The 22,511-nt window shown below is 44.1% G+C and overlaps 1 protein-coding gene across 2 annotated transcripts in view; it reads left to right on the forward strand.

Annotated features, from left to right (window-relative positions):
• The window catches only part of DMD (dystrophin), a 4,652,165-nt gene that overhangs the window by 335,110 nt on the left and 4,294,544 nt on the right, over positions 1-22,511 (forward strand). For both annotated transcript variants that reach the window (XM_086934537.1, XM_086934536.1), the window contains 2 exons: positions 1,862-2,017; positions 15,657-15,827. In XM_086934537.1, coding sequence (XP_086790663.1) covers positions 1,862-2,017; positions 15,657-15,827 — 327 coding nt within the window. The remainder of the gene's footprint in view (positions 1-1,861; positions 2,018-15,656; positions 15,828-22,511) is intronic.

Raw genomic sequence — 22,511 nt, forward strand, 5'->3', positions numbered from 1 at the left:
TTTGCATAATCAATAAAGAACATGAGATAAGGTTTTTAGTGGATATTTTAAAGGTACACCCCTACTCATTTGATTGTCGGTCTGGTTACATCCTGTAAAAAAATGCAATCACTAAGTTTTAAAGGACTGGGGGGCATATTACCAACAAGTAGCGATATTTATCACTAAATAGGCTTAGCGACGATGTTTTTATCGCTGCCTACCGCTGGATATGTTAGCAGTGAAAACATGCTACTAGCAACGTTTTTCTCCATTGTGCTAAAATATCCAGCGATAGCGGCGAAATGCGTGAATATTGCTGAGAATACAGCGATAATCACGCATTAGCGACGAAATGCTCTTAGCCACTTTCTGCACCTCCTATTGGATAACATGGCTAAGAACTGGTCTGGGCAGGTGTTAGTATTTGGAGATATTCGCGCTTAGCGCGAATATTTCCAATGCTACGACTGCCTTGCTAATAGGCGATAGCGACGTTAGCGACTGCTTTCAGTCGCTAACTGGTTGGGTACGCCCACTTTGCATGTCATTAGCGATAAACATCGCTGACATGCAAAGCGGGCCCCAAACCGCTCACTATCGCCTAAAAGCTGTCGGTAACATCAGTTAGCGACAGCTTGCTAATAGGGCAATAGAATTATCGCCGCTTCGGCCGCTAAATCAGCGATAATTGCCTATCGCCCCCTTGGTAATATGCCCCTAAGTGCCTAGTATAGCTCGGTTAAGTTATGTAAAGAACTGCTATAATTAGATGGGCTGACCTGAAAATTGTATTAGTCCTAACTCAATAGCTCCAGGTGACGTTGCTTGGACTAAGGGGCTTTTAAGGATTTGGAAAAAAAGAGAGACCGTTATCTGCATGTGACAAGTCTTCTGTTGGAGCTTATTTTCGGCTTCAAACCACTTTTTGTATGGACCGTATTTCATTTTTGATATGTCAAAGCATCATAGCTTTTTCCTTATACGTTTTAGATTAAATGTAATCCAACACCTATTGACTATTCCCCGTGGCAGCACATTTCACCTTGTCCCAATTCCATGTAGTTGTGATAACATTTCCTTACAGGCTGCCCTGCTTTTTGCAATATTTGGCTGATTTTAAAAACAGTTATGTAAATATTTTATTATCCCCTTACTAGCTGGCAAGTATTTCATTTAAACCTGAGCTGTTGTGTTTTCCATAAAGTAATCTGATGTACATACATGTTTTTATCTGATTTATGGTTTTTCTGACGCTGTCCATTTACAGAAACGTTTAACTCATGTTTGATGTATTCTAGTTTTTCATTCTGCTGTCTTTTATGTTTAAAAGAAAACTGAATAAAGATCTGCTCACACTTATTTATAGTATATTATTATTGAAAGTTGATGTATATATTCCTAACATTCTACAAGTGTTAATTATATTAAAATATACATACTTACCTATGCAATGTCAATATGTTTGTCAACTATATTTTGGTAGTCTATATTTGTGAAGTCAATACTTTTGTCCTCTATGTTTCTTTTGCAATATCTTTTACTTCAATATTATGTAAAACAATCATCAATCATAAGCCATTGTTCACATCAAGACTGCAGTCTCGATCTGCATATGTGCATTCTATGCATCTGTAGATGAATAGGCACAATGTATCCAAAATTAGTTCATGAATCCATGAGCTATAAAGTCTATTTATACTGGGAAAAACAAAGTGCATATCTGAATTATTAATAGATGCATGTCCCATCTCTCAAAAAAAAGTATAGCTCCGTGTAGTCTACCAATGATAACATTTTGTCTTGGCATACATAGACGTTTGATTTCCTGGACCTAACGTTATGGGTGTGTCACTGTATTTTCTTCTTATTTGCAAATTAGAAACTCTACAAAAACTTAAGTGAAGTGAAGTCAGAAGTCGAGGCTGTGATAAAGACAGGGCGCCAGATTGTACAGAAACAGCAGACAGAAAATCCAAAGGAACTGGATGAAAAGCTCACAGCTTTAAAGCTACAATATAATGAGTTGGGTGCCCAGGTATGTACGATGTGTGCACGCTTATTTTCCTGTATTTCTTAAGATAGAGGACTCTTATCAGTGCCTTAATTACTCCGAGACTGTTGTTGTTTTGTATTTGCAGATGAGCACTACAAGTTTTGAGTGACACAGATGTTTACTAGGGATGTATAATGTTCTAGTAGGGTTAAGTTTTTCTCACCCAAATCCTGAATGCAACATTCAGAAATTTGTGTGCACCGATGATGAACGGAGGTATGCAAAAATTAACCTATGTTTATTTACAGAGTCAAGATCTGTGGTCATTTACACCTGTAGATGGAATGCAGTTCTCAGCACAATCAGGTGCTGTAGCCAATACTGTAAATTGCTAACTTTAAGGTCAAGGGCGGGATAGGGTGTGTAATTGGGTATACACGCAAAATGCCTGAGACCCTTTCAAACTCATATATTTGCTGCTATTAACAAATATCATCTATAAGGTTTCCCAACCAGGAAACATTGTGGTAAGCAGTGCTCTGAATCAATTAGGACTAAGAACCTGAGTACAACCCGGGAGGTACCGTACAACAGTCGCTTTTTGGCAGTCCAACCGCCCACGCATCTGGCAGAATGACCACTGAACTACAATGTTGGCAGGGAGACCACCCACAGACCACCTCCTCTGCCAACATTCCTGCTCCAGCATTGGGAGAGGCAGAGGTGGCCAGTGGAAGCAGTCCCCAGTTCTGCACAGACAACCCCATTACGAGCTGCCTTTCATCCAACCTCTGCTGATCTAGTGGCCTCTGATGTAATCATGGTGTGCACGCTGTTTTCCTTGCATGACAAGGTGCAAGGAAACAGTGCACCGAACTGACTGGATCACCAAAGTATGGCTGGCATTGGCTACTGGCACTTTTCTAGAGCAGCAGCATTCTGCTGCCATGAGTGCGCCGCTGGTACACTGCCAGCCCTGTAGGAATGTCGTAATGCAGCAGTCTGGATGCTGCCAACTTGGGAGTGTTCTCCCCACTGTTATCGCTGTGGGCTGGTGGTGTGACCACCAAAGTGGAAATCAGCCCCTTAGGGCATCACAGTGGGAACGCCTCACACGGTTCTAACACTGCATGGACTTTAACATTTATGCGGTGCAGGAACTGATGTGCATGCACACGGGGGCACATCTCTCTCCAGCCCATTTTTGTGGTGATCAGGAGTGGTGAACTTGTAGGCTATCCTACACTCCTTCCACATTGACTGCATGTATGCAGACATGAAGTTTGTACCCCTGCAAGAAACAACTTCCTTGGGGAAAGCCACTCAAGTAAAAATCCTCTTCAGAGCCTTTGCCACTGAAGGTGTTGTCATAGTCCTCAGAGGGTACCTAGTGGTATGATCCACCAGAACCAGGATAAAGCTATTGCCTGATGCAACCTGGGGATTCTTAGGCCCAACAATGTCGATGCCCACCAGCTGAAAGGGTGAGCCAATGACAGGCAAGGGATTAAGGAGGGCTTTCAGCCTCTGCCCTGTCTTCCCATGGCCTGGCAGTTTACACAAGTCCTACAGAATGCATCAGAGGAATTCTTCATCCCTGGCCAATAACCGTGTGGGATATGAATTGCAAAGGACTTGTCTTGGCACAGGTTTTCTACCAGGAAAATATTGTGAGCCAGATTCAGAAGGAAGGCCCTTTAACATTGGGGGAATACCAGGGGCCATTTTGTCCCGTGCACAGGATCCTTAGGCTCACTTCAAAAGAGGTTGTCCATCTGGTAAATGTGATAACTCCCAGAGACCTCACCGGCTGCTTAGGCTGCAGCCTGCCCTCAAGAATTGGAACTCCTCCTAAGTGATTCCTTCTTCTACATGCCATCCAGCAAGTGTAGGCAGGTCACTAATTACAGCTAGGCGCCAATTACAGCTAGGAGGATCATGGTTCCAGCTCTGGTGATATCACGTCTGGATTACGGAAACGCATTCTATCTGGGAGCTAATACTAAATGTATACAGAGACTCCAATGCATCCAGAATGCAGCAGCGCATCTTGTTTTGATGTTACCCAGGAGAGCCCCTTCTAACAAGGCCTTAGCTTCCCTTCACTGACTTCCGGTAAGGGAGCGAATTCTGTTTAAGGTACTTTGTGTCAGCCATCGTATCCTACAAAGAAAGGGGCCCACCTACCTGCATGATCTACTAACCCCCTATTCCCCGACCCATCAGTTAAGATCTAGTGGGACGGGGAAGGTTAGTATTCCATCTATCAGGAGAGCAAGGATGGGTGGTCGCTCCTTTTGTTTTCTGGCAGCTCAGCACTGGAATAAACTCCCCCTGGGGCTCCGGTTGGAGGTTTCGGAAAATAGCTTCTGAAAGAAGTTGAAAACCTGGCTCTTTCCCTCTGTTACCCCGTCTGTCTAACCGGTCTCTGCTCTCTCTGCCCTGTTTCGGAATATGTCCCTCTTTGTACCGCAGCGCGGGGACACACTAGTTCAGTGTGACCATGCACTGTATACATTTGTTTATTATTATTATAAGGGAAGCAGTGCCCTCTACGTGGGTCTGGGGTGGACACCGCAGGTGCCCCATCTAACTCACCAGGAAGACACTTGGGTTGGTTTACCATTCCCTCTGCCTTTACCCTTTTTAGCATCTGACTTAGCCAATGTACCAGCCTCCAACCTTTTGACTCCCATCCTTGGCCACCATGGACCTTGACATTGCACAGATCCAATCAGGTAACCTCAACATGTCCACATCATCCTTGAGCTCTACTTCATGCCAGATAGTGTGTTCAAGATCATCACCCAACATACAGGCATGGGAGGGCTGACAGCATCTTTGAGAAGACCAGACCATATCCCCACTCAAATGCAGCAAGGGCCACTCGATAGTGATCATCATTGTTGTCAGCCACCACATTAGCTGACTCCTTACCATTGTCTTGCTGCTACCTGCATCCCTCAGAGCCTCAACATATTGCCCATTGATGGTGACCCATTGCCTATACTAGCAGTATTTGAGGGCACATTGATCTTAGGAACCATCTCACTGTCACCAAGGGACACTAAGGTAACCCCACTAAACTACTTTCCTATTAAGTGGGACAAACCCCTCCCCCAGCACTATACTAGCCACCCCTGGATTCTTTCCTTCAGTGGGAGGTGGTGCACTTGTTGTGTTCATACTCGCAGTTCTCCTAGCACAAGATGGGCTTAGGCTTCTGACGTTTGGCAGATAGGTTTTTTTCTGGTGGCCAGGCTGCAATTGAGAACCAGACCATTTCCCCTGTGAGTTGTTTTGGAGGCCTTTGGAGAACTCTGTCTTTTTATCTCCCCTCTCCTTCTACTGGGGCAACCCAGACCAACCTTTTGGGAGTCTCCCCGGATGCTTTACTGGAACACTCTGGTGCTGACCCAGATGTTTGCCTCCTCAGCAAGTTTCATGGGGTCAGTTAACTTGTTATCAACTAGGTGTGAGAAGTTGGCCTAGTATATGCTGACCATTAATTATAGTGGGCAGCTTGTACCAGTCCAAACAACCCTTATTGGTGATTAGATTAAAGACAACCTTTATTGAAAGCTATACTAGTGGTAGCTATGGAGAGCAGCCTTCAGGCTAAGTCTCGAAGGAATGTAAAGCAGCTTCTTTTACCAGTCTTTAACCTCCTGAATGGTAAAATGAAAGGAGAACCACACAAGGTATACATATAACATATATGTATTTATTACTAAACACTCTATACTAACCTCTTTATGCGATTAGAGAACAAAGCACACAATATTACAGTACTAGAACTGCAGTATATAGCACAATACACAGCGGGCTCCATGGGGAGACTGAACCATATACCAATAAAGTGGTATAACAACCACACCTTGACTAGACACAGTGACTAGAGCACGTAGAATCGCTGAGACTCCAAGGAACCACCCAAGGGAGTGACACAGGAGACCCACGGATGACGCGTGCAGTGTGAGAATACAGCTGCGAGCTCCGTACAATCCTTTGGGAAAGTCCCGGTTGGAATTTTAAAGATTAAGGACACCTGGGAGAGGAGTTTGAGCAAACCCTTTCAGAATTAAAAGGTTCTAAGGCCAGCACCCATGTGAGCACCGGAGTACTTGTGTTACCTAACGCAGGGAAGCCGGGTGCATAGGTGTCAAATGGTGTCGGGATTCTTCGTCGTTTTCAATGGCGAGATGCTGCAAAGTGCTGCTGCCGTGAAAATGAAAAGTATCTGGTGTGATCCAAGCCCGGATCAAAGCTGATAAGAACCTGAAAGCAGAGGGGACAGAGTCTGGATCACTTGCCAGTGACCAGGGGCTCGGTAGACAAATGTCCACCGATGTCGGGTGTCTCAGGTGAGAAGAGGTGAAGCTTGACTCTGCAGCCACCGGGACCAGGAGACGTCGATGACAACATACATCTACAGGCGAGCTGTCCCACGAAGGATGTTGAGTGCTAGGGGGGGGGTCAGTGTCCGGATTAACGCCAAAAACTCTTGGCAACTGCAACCCACGGGGTCAGAGAAAAGATGCTTCAGTGAGGACCAGCAAGGTCCTGGGGACTCCCCAAGTGATGGAGAGTCAGGGCATGTCTGGAGCAACCAGGCAAGCCCACTGAAAGCTAAAGTTACCTTCACATGGACCCAAAGGCCAACGGACCAGGGATCGCGAAGGGACCTCGAGAGGAATCACAAAATACCGGCCTACACTCGTCGAGTGTTTTGTGGGCCGGCATTTTGTGAATCTTCAGTGGAATCACTGCTCGGGTCTGGACTACAAGTAGCCCAAAGCACAGCTTCAGGGGTTGCCAAAAAGCAAATGCTTCTGCAAATGGACACGGTGCCCAGGGGTTCGTGTTGCACATCCCCACTATGGATACAGGTCTCAGGTTTGCTGAGCACACTAGTCGACCTCGGGATGCTTAGAAACCCACCTCCTGTGTTGCAAAAGTCTTCGGAGTCCTTAGGAGCTTCAGAGTTGCAAACCGTTCAGATGTGTCTTTGGTGTCTGCTTAGCAGGGGAGTAACTCCTTTACTCCAAGGAAGATTCTTCAGTCATCTAGCGCAGTTTAGATCGTCGATTTACTTGGTTTCTGTAGCAGAGTTTTGTCCAGGTAAGTCTAAAGTCCTGTAGCCAGGGGTTCCTACTTTATACCCAAGAAAGGGGTGGGACAAACTCTGGGGACCCACCTATGGGAGGGTCAGGAAAGAGGGGTGGCTATTCCCATACTCTTTCTCCAGTGGAATATGCACAAGGGCCCCAAATGTGCCCCCAGTGCAGACATCAAAGCACTCTGGGAGTGCACCCACCCAGCCCCAATACACCAAAGCCTGTCTGGGAGGTGGTTACACCTCTCTGTGACAGCAATCCTATTGTCCAGCCTTCCCCTGCCGGAGTTTCATCCAGCAGCAGGAGGACAGACTCATGTCTGTGGCTGGCAGCATCCATCTTGTGATGCCAGGGTCGAGAAAGCTGGTACCGAGTGTACCAGTGCTGTCATATTTCTCCCTTCAGGATGGTGGAATCATACCTCCCACACCAGTTACTGACTGATAGGCTTATATGTGCAGAGATAAGGTAGATATAGTGAACCTATATCTTAGTAAGGGGTGCATGCACCACCTTACACAGGGTGCAGTAGCAGTCCTGTGGTGTCAATTTCAGTGGCCTCTCAGGGTTGGCATAATACATGATGCAGCCCCTGGGAAGCCTCTGGGGTTTCTATGCCCTGGGTATATAATATACCATATACTAGGGACTTATAAGGGTACCCAGAATCCAATCTGAAGCGTACCTAAAGTACATGCCCCTGAATATGAGCCTATACCTCTCAGAGGTCAGTCCAAACTTACAGACTAGGATGGCGTTTTCTGCAGCATAGCACTTCTGGTCCTCTACATCTAGTGTAAGGGGTGTTTCCCTCCCAACTGGGGTCATATACCTCCATAACCTACTACACCAGCACTCCTCTGGGACCTTGTGCACTCTCACAGCCACTTCATAGGCTGCAAGCCATTTGTGTATGTCATCGCCAACCACATAACTGGGCACCAAATTGTTTGGAATCCTGGCTCTGGACTCACCATTAGACACTGCATGTATGCTGCCACCATTGCTGTTGCTGGACCCCACTTGTAGGGTTCTAATATGCAGCTCCTTGCGGTTCAGCTCAGGGATCAGTTTCCTCTCCTCCTGGCCAGCCTCCTTTCTTCATCAGCCTACTCCATCTTGGCAAGCTCTAACTTTAGTTCCCTTTCTTCCCTCCTGTCTTCCAGTTCCTCTGGGTCCAGGTTTCAGGAGGAAACATTGCTACCTGGTCTAAGAACCACTACTTCTCCTGGCGAGTTGTTGACCCCTTCTACATGTAGTCCCAAATCCACATTGGAAACCGGGATCAGGTCATCCTCCTCCTTAGGAATTGTCTACTTCTCGTTTGGGTTGTCATCCCCAACAACCTGAGTCTCCAGCCAAACTCTCAGAACCTTCTTCAGCTCCACTTTCCTGATAAAGAACATACTAGACACATGAAAGTTTTTGCAGACATCTTTTAGCTGTTGCACAGTGTAAGACTCTAACCTGGCCAGCTCAAATTCAATTACGGCAGTTGCTGCTTCTCCAGTGATAAATGGTTTTTGCAGAAAAATCGAAAAGCCAATTAGGCTGAATTAAAACAGGCTGGAATTGGTCAAAGTATAGCGTTGTAGTGAGCAATGAGTTACTATATGGTATTGCACAAACACAAGTCCTAACCTCACCGCTGAACACCAATGTTAGAAATTGGGTCTCTAGTTGGCAGAGGTATGCACCCTGTCCAAGTAGGGACCAAAACCCTAGTCAGGGTTAAATAGATACACACTAAAATATAATCTGTGCTCACCCTCTGGTAGCTTGGCACAGAGCAGTCATACTTATCTAAAGAGGCAATAAGTGAAGTATTTGTGCAAAACACACACACAGAGTAACACAAGGAAAACACCACAAAAATATTCCACATGAGTTTTGTGAAATAGAGAATAATTGTATGAATAAAACAAGACCACATCGACAAAAATCCAAAAGGTAGAACTGAAGTTATGAATTTGTGAAGAATAAATCAGAAAGTAGTGGTTAGACTCAAATAGCACTTGGAGGATATTTGAAGCCATGCTGGACCAGAGTTAATCTAAAGTTCAGGCTGTCCGTTATGGAGCACAGGCCAGCTACAGAACCCACACCTGGCCTGCTGAAAAAGTACCAATCGTCGACGTTGAAGATTTGGTGCGTCGGATCCGATCCACGTGGTCAGGTAGATGTGTCAAAATTGAGCCTCACACTCGGAAGACTCATTATTATTGAACACCTTATGATGGAGGTGCTGCGTCATCGTCGAACCTTGCACTTCAGTCCCTGATCGTCATTCAGCAGCAGAGGCCTATCCTCGGATCAATACTGCATCAGTAAGATTGGCGCAAAGTTGTCACTGCATCAATTCTGATGATTCTGGACAGCAGAAATCCCCTTTAAGGGTCCCATGCCTGGATTTGCACTAATTGGCAGGGTAGGACTCTCAGATGGCAGAGTCCCAGTGTTGTTGCACAGTTGCCCTGAAACCTCAGAATAGGGGGCCACCTTGCAAGCCTTTGGAGTCAGTCTGGGTTCAAGTGAGATGGGTCCAGTCCTTGTCCTCAACAGGTCAGATATCAACAGGGCAGGGCAACTCAGCAAAGCAGAAAGCAGTTCCTTCAGAACAGCAGTCAGGCAAAGTGTCAATCCTTTAGGCACATCAGTCTATATTCCTCGCAGAGTTCTTCACAGGTACAGTAGTGTGCTGTTTTGGTGCTTGTACCCAGTTGTGCATTTGAAGTGGAGGTGACTTCAAAGCAGAGTTCTCTGTCACACCCACCCGTCCTGTGTTTGTGGCTGTCTAAAGGTAATGCAAAAGGTGTAGCTGTCACCCACCCCAGATGTGTATTGGAGACAGGCTGCAAGGCACAGAGAGCAGTAAGTGCAGTAAAATTATCACTTTCTAAAAGTGGCATTTCTAGAACAGTAATGTTAAATCCAACTTTACAGGAACAGAGGATTTACCATTACCATTCAAAAGATATGAAACCTGATGTAGCTACTCCATTTACCTCAGGAATTATCGCCTAAATGTATTTTAGGAAGTTACCAATACTAGCCTTTGAGGGGAGTAGGTCTCACAGTAAAAAAAAAACAAATGTAGCTGTGTGTCACGACCAGGACGTGTAAAACTTAAAGGTGTATGACCTACCTTTAAGTTATAAAGCACTCTGTCCTAAGGGCTACCTAGAGCCTACCTTAGAGCCTACCTTAGGAATGACATTTGTATACTAAAAGGAGAATTAACGGGTTGGCAGGTGGTTTTAAATACCAATTCAAAGTGGCAGTAAGCTGCACACACAGGGCTTGCAACTGCAGGCCTAAGGCAGGGTTGAAAGGCTTCTTGTGTAGATGGCACAAATAGTGTTTCAGGCCCACTAGTAGCTTTAGATAACAGGGTCTGAGTATATGGTATACCAATTTACAAGGGAATTGTAAGTAAACTAAATATGCCAATTATGCATACACCAGTGTCACCATGTTTAGGGGAGAAGCACATTCACTTTATCACTGGTTACAAGTGGTGAAGTGTCAAGAGTCCTACAACTAACAGAATGATACAGCAAAAGGAGTAGATAAGTGGGCAAAAGTTTTGGGGGAAGACCACTGTAAGGATGACAGGTCTAACAAGCTATGTTTATGTCTGTTACTTGCCAGCTCTTCTCGCATGTTCGCCACTGTTGCTTCCAAGGAACTTTGTTTTAACATTATATACTGAAAAGCATACCTGCTGCCACCCAAATGACCCAATCCAATGATAACTTGCTTTCTTTACTGTACTCTTCTTGACACTCACAGTAGTAGGATTAAAATTCTCACTAAATTAAGGTGAATTGTCTGAGAGGTTTTAATATTCTATCATCTACCATCTGTTAAAAAAAGCTAGTCTTGATCCAACAAACCTTGCAGTTATAAACCAATTATGAGGCTTTGCATGGAATAATATACCTATATATATAATTATATAAATAAAATGAACTTCTGTGCAGATTTCAATCAAGTTGCCTACAAGCTCATACTCTGAATGTGTCCATTTGGGCATTACTGATAATATATGCAAGTGATTTCTGACAAAAACCATGTGGCTCTGATAGTGCTGTTTGAGCTCTCAGTGTCCTTTTCTCCAAACGCTATAGAAATTATTTCAAGCAGCAATACTAATAAATAAAAACCTGATGTATTCATTTATCTATTATAGTGAAGCAGCTTGATTAAGCCGCCACATCAAGAAACAGTGGTTAGGCCTTTCTGAACAATTTGAATTTAATGAGGTTTCAGGAAAGTTGCCTACTGTTTGGCATTTTTGCATAACAAAGTTGGTAGTAAAGAGACAGGTGCTGAGAGGAGGAGCTACTCATCTAGCAAGATGGCCGCTTAGGACCTTGGCTCCACGTTACCTGCCCTCCGGCTCTAGAATCCTGCACATTATCCTGGCGTCGGAGCCTACCGCTAGATAAGAGAAGTGCGGCGGAGCTCCCGACAGTGACTCCGGCCCCGCTACGACATCGGGGGCCAGAGATATACCGCTCGACAGTTGCGACCTGGAAGGCGGCCGAGAACGGGGGCTCGCGTGAGTCCGGTGGCCGTGGTGGATTTGATGAAGAGTGGGGCTGAGAACCGGAAGTTGCCGGTCCACGCCTCACAGGTGCAGCCCCGGACTCCGCTGGAGCCACCCTGGGCTGCAGGACCCTGAGACAGCTGCGGTGAGACTACGCCTTGGGTGGTGAGGGGCATCGGGGCATCGGGGGTGCAGACAGTTCCCGGCTTCCCCCCCGCACCACCCACTCTTGGGCATTTGGACTGGCCAGATGGATCTGGCATTTGGTGGTGCTGCAGCATGTCTATCAAGGACGCCGACCCGGTGATGCTTTGATGGTGACCCTGGAGGCGGGAGCTGAGGTGGCGTTTCTGCCTGTTGAGGTGTCCGGGCCAGGGACTAATGCCACTGCATTAGCGGTCCTGCGGCGTGAGTGCCTGAGGAGGAACGGCCATGGCTCAGAGATTGCGCACGAGACTTGAGGAGCGCTGCAATGCCATTGACCGGCGGTTTCATCCTGCTGGGGGCCTGTGTGGTGATTGACCCGCTCTGCCATGAGGTGGGCATTGTGATCCATCCATACCGTACTCTGGGGGCTCAAAGGCAGTACCTGCCTAGACTGCCTGATTTGTTTCCTGTGTCAGCTCTTCTCTTGCCTAAATCAACATGTACATTTCACTTTCTTGTACTACTGTAGTTATTTTCGGGTTTTGAGGAAATAATGGGGTTCCCATTAATGGTGCATTTGGAGTCACTTCACCTGAATTTTCTTGATATGGTGAAAGTCTTTTGGTTCAAAATCTCATCCAAAAACTCATCATCAGATTCATTTGGGTCATAGCTTAATCTCAAAGTCTCTATATTTTTCTTTTTCTCGTTACATTTACCTCCTGTCTGATCTTCAGAAACTAAAAGTGGGCACAAACCCTCAGTTAACACAACTCTCCCCCATTTTTTCATTTTATCTTCACTTTCCTCAAAAGGCTATCTAGACATCATATTTCTGTATCTCCTGCCGCCTCAATATTTCTCTCTTTCGAATGCCTCTACTTCCTGTTCCTCTAGTGCTTCATACTGTGTAGGTCTGGGATTTGGCTCTAGTGAATTCATTTGATCTCTCCAATTCTGTGAAATCCTTACATAAACAAACCATGCTGTGGGAAAGCTATAACACCATCATCCTTTGTATATTCCACCCAATTCTCCAACTGAGTACACGTTTGGTATTCTTGCTCCAACATCACAAAGAAAGCAGGTGTTCTTGGAGGTGGAATAGGAATTCCCTCTCTAGTCACTATTTGTTTGTCCTTTTTAAAGAAATTCTTTATTTTCGTAAGCAACTTCATTTTCCGACTCTGTACGCTAATGTATCTCAGCAAAACAAACAAGGAAACCTTTCCGTACCTCTACTTATTCTATTTGTTAGTGTTCGTACTATACCAGCGCTGCTCACACCAAACGTCCAATCACTGTTCCGTATGTATCTACTATCTCAACTAATACCAGCACGGCTTACACCAACCAGCCAATCCAAGCTTACTTCACTCCCACTGCCTGACCAATGCCAGCGCTGCCTTTTTGTGATGTCAGTATTATTTCTACTACTGACCCTCCCTTTACAAAATAATACGGCAATGTATTTCTAAGTTTTCCTAATCGAATTCTTGATATAAACAACACAAAACAATGCCACCTTGTCTGCTCCACTAAATAAAGAGATAGTTTTCACCCTTCCAAAAAGAATTCTTTCACTTCATGTAAGAATAACGACCAGCTCTATTTTACGTTCAAACAAGCTACAGGTGGACTTGGTACTCCTCTAGGGATAAGGCCAAAGTTTCGCAAGAGGACTTTTTGGTGTAAAAGAGGTCTTGGTACTCCTCTGGGAATAAGGCCAGAGTTTCGGAAGTGGACCTTTTACTATTTCAGACACTCTACTCACATACAAAATTGTCCCTAAATATAGCACCTACAGCCTTTCGCTGTACAGTATTATAACAACAACAGACAAAGTACTTCTGTAGTGTGATTTCTTCTTTATCCACGCTCTTTCTCTGCCTATTTCAGGCAAAATTTTGATCCCGGGACTTCTCTGGTAGCTCCGGACCTGTACTTCTAGACAACATAGACCAGGATACTAACTTTTCATATTCAGAACATATATTCAATAATTTTTACCAAACTAATCAATAATCGAACCGTCCTCTGCTACCAGAAAACTAATCCAGCGCTACACCTAATCAGGGATCAATACTCAATACCATTACATACAAATAGCCCATACACATTCAACCAACTGAGGAAATCCCTGTTGCGTTGGGGGTCAGGTTTTAAAGATGTGATCAGTTGTTTTCTTTTACAGGTTCATATTTAACATTTCTAAATACATAACTGAACCTGTATATCAACTCTCTTTCCTCTGGTCGATGGACCATTAGTTGAGAAGTTGATGGTAATAACAGTACTGTCTAACTATCTAGTTAGCTAATTGATCAGACTCTCAGTAAGATTAATAAAGTTTATCGCAAAATAATGTTTAATTAATGCTCATCGCATACAGGTTACAAGGCAAATAAAGAAATCTCACAAAGAGGTAGAGAAAAACATCAGCAAAATGCAAACCGTGTCATACTCATCAAATGAACGATATGCATATGAAGGAGTGGATAGATGAAGAGACATGTTTCAGAGACAAAAATAAATTTGCAAATAACCCAAAGGATCAGACAAATGCCACCACTAGTCAAAGATGCAGTGGGGGTCCCCTGAAATAGTTGGGGAACAAAGATTTCAGGATACAGGAAATGGGACAAGGACAGGATCAGCTAGGCTTCTCTGCCAATTGACGTACAGCGATAAATCACTCTCTATCTCTCCACTCTCTGCTCAGCTCCTCAATGCATCAGCTTATACCACACCCCTAAATGCACCCCAGTTATACCCTAAAACCTACATGTCCAACAAACATCAGTTAAAACAATTTATAAAACTCAGTTTATTATTGGATGATTAAGGGGGTGTTCAATCACACTACCATGATCACATTCATAATTCTACAGTCTTCTTTGGTTTTATATCGTTCTCATAACATGATCCTCAACTTGTAAATGCACCTTCATTTATTCAAGATACTTGTAACAATTACATCGTTCACATGAGTACTTTTCGCTGTGTCCACGGAAGAAGGATATACTCTGACTTTGGGTCCCATGACCAGTCTCATCTCTTGGCAGACAAACAATGTTTTTCGTAGTGTATAAAACCTTGGCTTTTCGCACTGTTTTGCAGCACTCCGCTTTTCTGTCTATTTATTGGGTTATTCATGCTTTTCTCTAGCCCTCATCTACCATGTCAATTTTAGAAAAATGCAGGCCCATTCAGCTCACTATGACGAATAAAACATAGGCATTTATTAATTACATGGAAATGCACTTTTCACTGTTTACCACCCACCTTTGCACTATCCAATGTTAATATTTTTCTTGGCAAAGCTTTAAGGAAAAGCTGCATTATTTATAATTATTTTAAAGTAACATGCAAGGTGCGAAATGCAGCCCAGTCATGCATTATTTTTTGCTTCTTTCGAAGTGCGATGTAAAATGCGGCCTAGTTCTTTCATGCATTAGTTCACATTAGTGCATTCATGAGCAAAGAGGATTCCCTGTATTTTATGTGATTTGTATGTTAATTTACTCTGCACACTATTAGTAGGTATTACGGGGGGGGTCACTTCGAGCACTTTTCTTTTTGAAAAACCCTGCTCCATCAGAGGTATTGGTCTCTGCCCCATCATTTTGTTTACTTTGCTAAGTAGGCTAAACACCATTATTTGCTAGCATAACTAAAACACATGTGTGGTGAAATATTATTATGACGTAAATGGAATATTGCAAAACTTGTTGTACAATGCGAAGCGGAGAGGAGTGTAAATGCATGTAAAACATTCAGATAAGATTTCTTCCTTACAAAATATAAGAATCTTATTGGAAAATCTAGTCTAGACAGACATTAAAATCAATATATTTATTTTCAGGTGACAGAAGGAAAGCAGACTTTGGAGAAATGTTTGAAATTGTCCCGAAAGCTACGAAAAGAAATGAGTACTCTGACAGAATGGTTGTCAGTGACAGATTCGGAATTGACAAAGAGATCAGCAGCGGAAGGGATGCCCATAAATCTAGAAGCAGAAGTTGCCTGGAGCAAGGTAAACAATGTATGGATGTGCTCATAACCTTGATTGAGGTAGCTGCCGGCACAGCCTTATATTATGATCCTCGCTAATGTATTCATACGACACATTGTAAAGGGAGTCAGAATCAAAATCTAGGTCTTGTTTCGCCACACATTTTCATGGGATCCTAAATTTTGAAGCACTTTTTCAGATAGATGTATCAAGTTTCATCAGTTAATCGCCAAAAGGCACTCATTACTCCTACTTAAAACATGCACATGCTTTGTGCTGGATTGAAAGGTGACGCCAGAGTTTCTTCATACATGAACTCTTGGACTGGATTATGTATTTTATTCCCACAAGCGAGTTACCCGTTAAATACATAGATATGATGTTTAAGGAGACCTGAAAGCACATCACCAAACCCACGAGCCAAGTGTTAGAAATTGTTACAAAGGTTTGCGTAGTATATTTGAGTTGTATCCTTTTAGAAAACCAAATATGAAATTACTTTAAGCTCCAACTCTGGAGGGTCCAATGGAAGTTCAGGAGATCCGGATCCATTCAAATGTTTAGGATGACTCTCAGTGGCGGCTGTTGAAGTTTAAGATTAGTGAGGCGTTAAATGAAACCATGGTTAAGGGCGGAACGGAGACGATCAGTGGACAACCTGAAAAACACCCCCATGGGAGAACAATCTATTACATTAAGGGAGGAGTTAACTCGAATTGAGGATGTTCCACTCCTGTTAAGGGAGGGTATGAACACCTCCCCAGCTGAAATTACGAGCACAGCTCTACCTATTAGCTCCAGTCCCGTTAGGGGGACTATAGTTTTAACCTCACAACCGCCCACAGCCCATAAAGATAGGCATCCCAAATTGAAAGTAGTCACCACACAAGTAATCCCGGGACCCCCCCCAAAAAAACGCAGGAGAAGGGCAAAGGGAGCGCAGGGTGGTAGTAAACCCAAGACTCTACACCTAGACTTTGGCAAATCCCTAAAACATTCTGTATCCACAGTAAAACCACTGGCAGAGTCACACCCTAAATCTAATGTGCAGGAAGTTATAGTTCCCGCCTTGAGCAAAGATGTAGGAACTAGTAGTGTTAATGTCCCCCTCTCTGTTGTGCCGCTGGGAAACTTGGAATTTCTCTTAAGGTCACTGTTACTCCCGATCAGCGAAAGCGTAAAAAAGATCGAGATCAGACTAACCATATTGGAGGCCACATTGGGAAGTCTGAAAACTCGCGGTGGTCGACAGGAAAGCGATCTAGCACCTATCACCACCCCTGTAGCCTCGCAAGGGTCAAAACACAGGGTAGCTAACCCAGCGCCAGTTCCACCTCAGGCTGTAAATGGGGTAGTCCCCCAAAAACCCCTAAAACCAAATCCTGTAGCTACCAATTTACTTCATGCTAACACGCCTAACCCCCCCCTTGTATCAGTACCTCAGGCACATACGATAGAAAATAACATTCCGGACCACCAAAAAAAGCCCCCTGCAAGACCCCGTCGCCCTAACCTACCCCCCGAGACTAATGACCTTACAGTAGTTATGGCAGGGGTCCCGCCACTTGATGAAGGAGAAGTAGAGGATTTTTGTGCCCTAAAAACTAGGGTTATTAAGTGGTTAAACAGAAATAGACCCCTCCCGAGACACCTTAACAATGAGATTATAATGGTAAGAAGGGTCCCATGGGTGGGGAGAACTCAGAAATCCATCACTGGGGACTGTGTTTTGGTGAGTTTCAGGGACAAGGGTACGGTGTCGCATATATGTCAAGGGGAAAATATATCAAGGGAATCTACCATCCATACCCTCCGTGTGTCTTTCTTCTTCCCTATTACCCCAGGCCCACACCACCCACCCCCAAATCATGATAGATGGGAGAGAGTCGGAAGAAGTGGGCGTCACCAGGCTTCTCATCCCTGGCCACTTTTGGGTAGACCGGCACCATTTCTCCCAATTTATAATCGGTTTAATTGTCTAAATGGCCTAGAGGGGGTGGATTGACAAACAGATAAGGCCTCTAAGGAGACCACAGAAAAGGGCGCCCAAGCAGAAACACCAGAGGGGCAAAGACATTCGGCCCTGCAAACCCAAATAGTTAGGGCGGAGGATCCTATGCTTGCAGTTAATAAACAACTAACATATACTCAGACACCGCCTTTAGCTTCATTAGGGGAGGTGGAACTCACTCCATGTCGGTTCCTTAGCTGGAACGTGGCGGGCACTAGAGCTAAAAGACTAGATCCCACATGGATAGACTTCATAGCCAGTAACCACGTAATTGCCCTCCAAGAAACATGGGACACCTCACCAACTTTCTGGTTGGATGGGTTCACAAGTTTTACTATACCTGCAACCCCAAGTAGTGCAGGAAGAGCTAAGGGTGGACTAGTTCTCCTCTTTTCACTTAAACTGGCAGGGACGTTTAAACAACTAGAGTCTGGCTCCCCAAATATTTTAATGGTAGAGTGGATTATCTCACCAGGGCGGGTCCTAGTGGTCTCAAATTTTTATAATTCTTGGGTTAGACAAACAGACACAGCCCATGTGGATCACTTGGAAAATGTTCTTAACGATTACAGTCATAAATCTTGCACTAATTTCGATTTCATAATTTTAGGTGACTTTAACATTCAAAAATGTGTTTTAAAATGTAACTTAGGCAACCTGGATGGTCAGACTGATAATGGCAATCTGCACTTCGCTCACACCAAAGCGGGGGAGGCGCTTGAATTTTTCCTTGCTAGCCTTAATATGTTTGAACCCCTCAGCACTGGTAGTGACGAATCTTTGCCCACTTACAAAGGGTCTGAAAGTGGGTCTGTGATAGATTTCATTTTTGTTTCTCAGGGTTTAACCTCTAAGATGGGGATATATGAGGTAACTGCCTCCCCACATAGTGACCACAACCCAGTTTCTGCACAGGTTCACTGGAGTGACTTATGGAGCAAACACCTGGGTCTTCCTAGGGCTTGCACATCGACGGTGCCCAGCGACCAGGGCAGACGGCTTAAGTGGGGTAAGGTGGTCCAGGAAACCTTCATGGCTTCCCTGTGCCCAAAGATAGAGGAACCCATGTGTATTTGTCTAGACCAAAATGCCACTAACAAAGAGATTGTTTTAGCTTTTAACTTTATTTGCTCACAAACAGCTAAAGAACTCACAGTTCCCAAATCCAATTTGCCACCCAAGCCTCATAAATGGTTTGATAGAAATTGTTCTAAAGTCCATAAAGACCTGAAAAATGCACTCAAAACAAAGCCGAGGGATAAAACCTTAATCTCTAAATTAAGACGGGAGTATAAATTGGCTATCAAAAATAGGAAAAACACAATTAAAAAAAATGCCTGGAATGACTTGCTTGACGTGGATATACTACGTAATAGTAAGAGATTCTGGGACATTATAAATAACCAATTCTTCTCTGGGGAGATTAACACAATCTCCGACTGCATTATCAGTGATGAGAAATGGGTTGATCATTTTAAAAACATATACGGCGGTAATGACTCTGTGAATGGAAACGATATAGGACTGACCAGGGGGCTAGCGGCAGTAGAATTCAACGAGGAGGAGGTATATAAAGCTATAATGGACTCCACGAAGAATAAGGCTCCGGGCCCAGACGGAGTCCCGGTAGACTTTTTTATATACGCCCCAACCACCTGGTCTAAAGTCCTCACAAATGTTTTTAGGGCAACAAATGATGGATGTTTTCCAGAAACTTGGAATACATCTGTCATAGTACCCATTTTCAAAAAAGGAGATAGGGAGAACCCGGGATGCTACCGCCCAATCTCTTTAATAGACTCTGCCTTCAAGATCCTGGGCAGAGTACTATTGACTAAATTGAGAACAAGCCTGGAGCTCTGTGGGGGCCTCGCAGAGATTCAATATGGCTTTAGGGAAAAACGGGGAACCTTAGAGCAATGCTCAAATTTACATCTCCTAATATCTAAGTACACGGTGGCCGGGGAGGGCTCACTATATTTAGCCTTTATGGACCTCTCCTCGGCCTTCGACTTGGTTAATAGGGCCAAGCTCTGGGCTATACTCCGCGAGCTTGGTATCGAGGATTCCTTGGTGGCTCTTATAGCAAGTTTGCACCAAGGACTTACTGCGAAGGTCCGGGTAACCAGGGAAGGGCGATGCTCTGACAGCTTTAGGTCAAATAAGGGTGTTCGCCAAGGCTGCATTCTGGCCCCACTTTTATTCACCATTTATATTAATGATCTAGGGAAGTCCTTGTTAGCAGGCAACGCTGATGTCCCGCGGGTAGGTGGGAAGCAGATTCCGGCTCTCCTATATGCGGACGATGCTGTTCTCATCGCCCGCACGGGCATTGGTCTACAGACCCTTTTGGAGCTTTTTGGTTCCTTTATGGCTAAATTAGACTTAAAAATCAATGTGACCAAATCGCACACAATGATCGTGGGTCCGCAGAAAAATAAATCACACACAAAAACCTTTTTCTGTAAAGGCGAGGTTCTCTCCAGGGTCCCGGTTTTTCCTTACTTAGGGGTCCTGTTTGATGAGAAGGGCTCCTGGGTTCCGCAAATTAAGGCCAAGCATATTTCTTTAGCCCGGTCCACAGCAGCCCTGATGGATTTCACTAAAAGACTAGGGGCTAAACCAATGGAAGCTGTGTTAAAAGTTTACAAAAGTAAATGCATTTCTATAGCCTCATATGGTGCAGCATTGTGGGGTTATACTAACCTGGACAGTATGCAGAGAGTAGAGAACAAGCTTATTAGAAGAATCTTGTCGGTTCCAAACTCCACACCTACCTACTCTATACATGAAGAAGTTGGCCTACCCTATATTATAGATGGATTGAAATTGGCCCCTTTACTTTTTTGGGCCAATACCTGGTTAAATACTGAGTTGTCTTTAAACCACACAATTCTTAAAGATGTGACTGCAAGGGAGGGGGCAATGAAAATAGCCTGGTTGAGATATATAAAGTCATCATTCACTGCCCTCGGGAGACCTGACCTATATACAACACCGTCAATAATTAGGAAAGCGGACATTGCATGGATTAAGAAGGAATTCCAGGGGAGGACACGCTTAGAGAGAGAGGAGTCTGAAGTTAACAAACCACTAGTAAGAGCACACTTGGTTTTGTCCTCTTCCCCCTCGATGGAACCATACCTGCAATATGTTTCTAAACCCTTGCACAGATTTTTGCTAACCAGATTTAGAATGAATCTGATCCACTATTCACTAGGCACCTTCCCTACGTGGGGTAAACCGGAGCATGCACCACCCTGTGAGTGTGACCAGTTTTCTAATCAGGACACTCTCCATTTTCTGTTTTTTTGTGCATTTTATAATACGGAGAGGAGAAAATATCTAATTCCCCTCCTGAAAATTCTTGGCTTCATACAAGTGAGACCAGCCTTGCTTTATCTTCAAAGATTACCGGATGCACACGTCACTTCTTGTGTAGCAAGTTTTCTAACAGCCGCATACAGAGGAAGAAACAAAAGAATCCCTAGAACTATACTGTTTTAAACTAAAAACCAATATATTAATTGTAACTCCATTTTATATATCATGGTGATTAATTAAGTGACTCTTTTACGGACACTGTGTAAAAACAAAATGAATTGTGGGTATTTTTAAAATGTTTTTAATGTATGTATTTCTCTTGCCTTTTATGATTTTAACAAAAATCGATTAAAGTGTATTTTGACTGACTGACTGACTGAAACCATGCATTTGCATGAGCGTGTTAGTATGAGTGAATGCCCGTCCTGAGAGTTAAAGAACACTAGGGTAATATTGGGCATTTTCAGACCCGTTTTCTTTAAAAATGTTCAACAAACAATAGTTTTCACTGGGATTTCTAAAGGAACACTCATAAAATACTCCAGAAAATTTGTGGTTTGCAAAGGAAACCTGACCCTTCCACAGGTGTGGGTAGCTAGGTAAGAGGTCTTGGGATTGGAATGAATAACAAAAACTGTTCTCTTACTTCCATGTGCATATTCGTCAGTCCGATGCATCCTTTTGCTTAGGCTAACAAAAACTCGAGGAGAAAACCGGATACAAGCCTCTTCTTTAGCTAGGATAGGATGTTGAAACCGACCTGACGATGCAACAAATAAAACAGTCAATAAAACGTTTCTTTAATAGAATCCCCTAATGTAGTAATGCCTACTCCTCAAAGCTTACACCCAGTTTTAGGTATAAGGCAGTTATCAGTGCAGCAGGTGCAGTGATAGTAACTGTCATGTCCCCGGTGGTGGGCCCCTGACCCCGAAGAAAACAGGGAAGCAGCAGACTGCAACTACCATGCTGCTGCATCAGGCTTGACACTTGACAACAATGCCTCGACTTGTGCTGACCCTGGCCCCACTTTAGCAGAAGAGGTGATTGGTTGTTGTAGTCGAGAGACTGGCAGTGCCTCCACGAGTGTCCAATAGGTCTGTGATGCGGACCACAACGATGGTTTCCTTGCTCATTCCCTTTGGAGACATTTGATTGGGTCAAGGAAGTTCACGTTAGGTCTGATTTGATGACACAAAGATGCAAAAACGTTCTAGGGCATGGAAAGGTTGATCTTGGGCAGGGGGTGTGCTTTGGGGAGTCTAGAACTGTGAGTCAGAAGTGCCAGAACCACACATTGAGACGAGTTAGTGAATTTATGCTGGAATGTATGACCGCACCAGAGCAAATAATCCATATAGTGCTAAAGG

This window comes from Lissotriton vulgaris, chromosome 8 (genome assembly GCF_964263255.1).
Source record: "Lissotriton vulgaris chromosome 8, aLisVul1.2, whole genome shotgun sequence".
Taxonomy (NCBI): Eukaryota; Metazoa; Chordata; class Amphibia; order Caudata; family Salamandridae; genus Lissotriton; species Lissotriton vulgaris.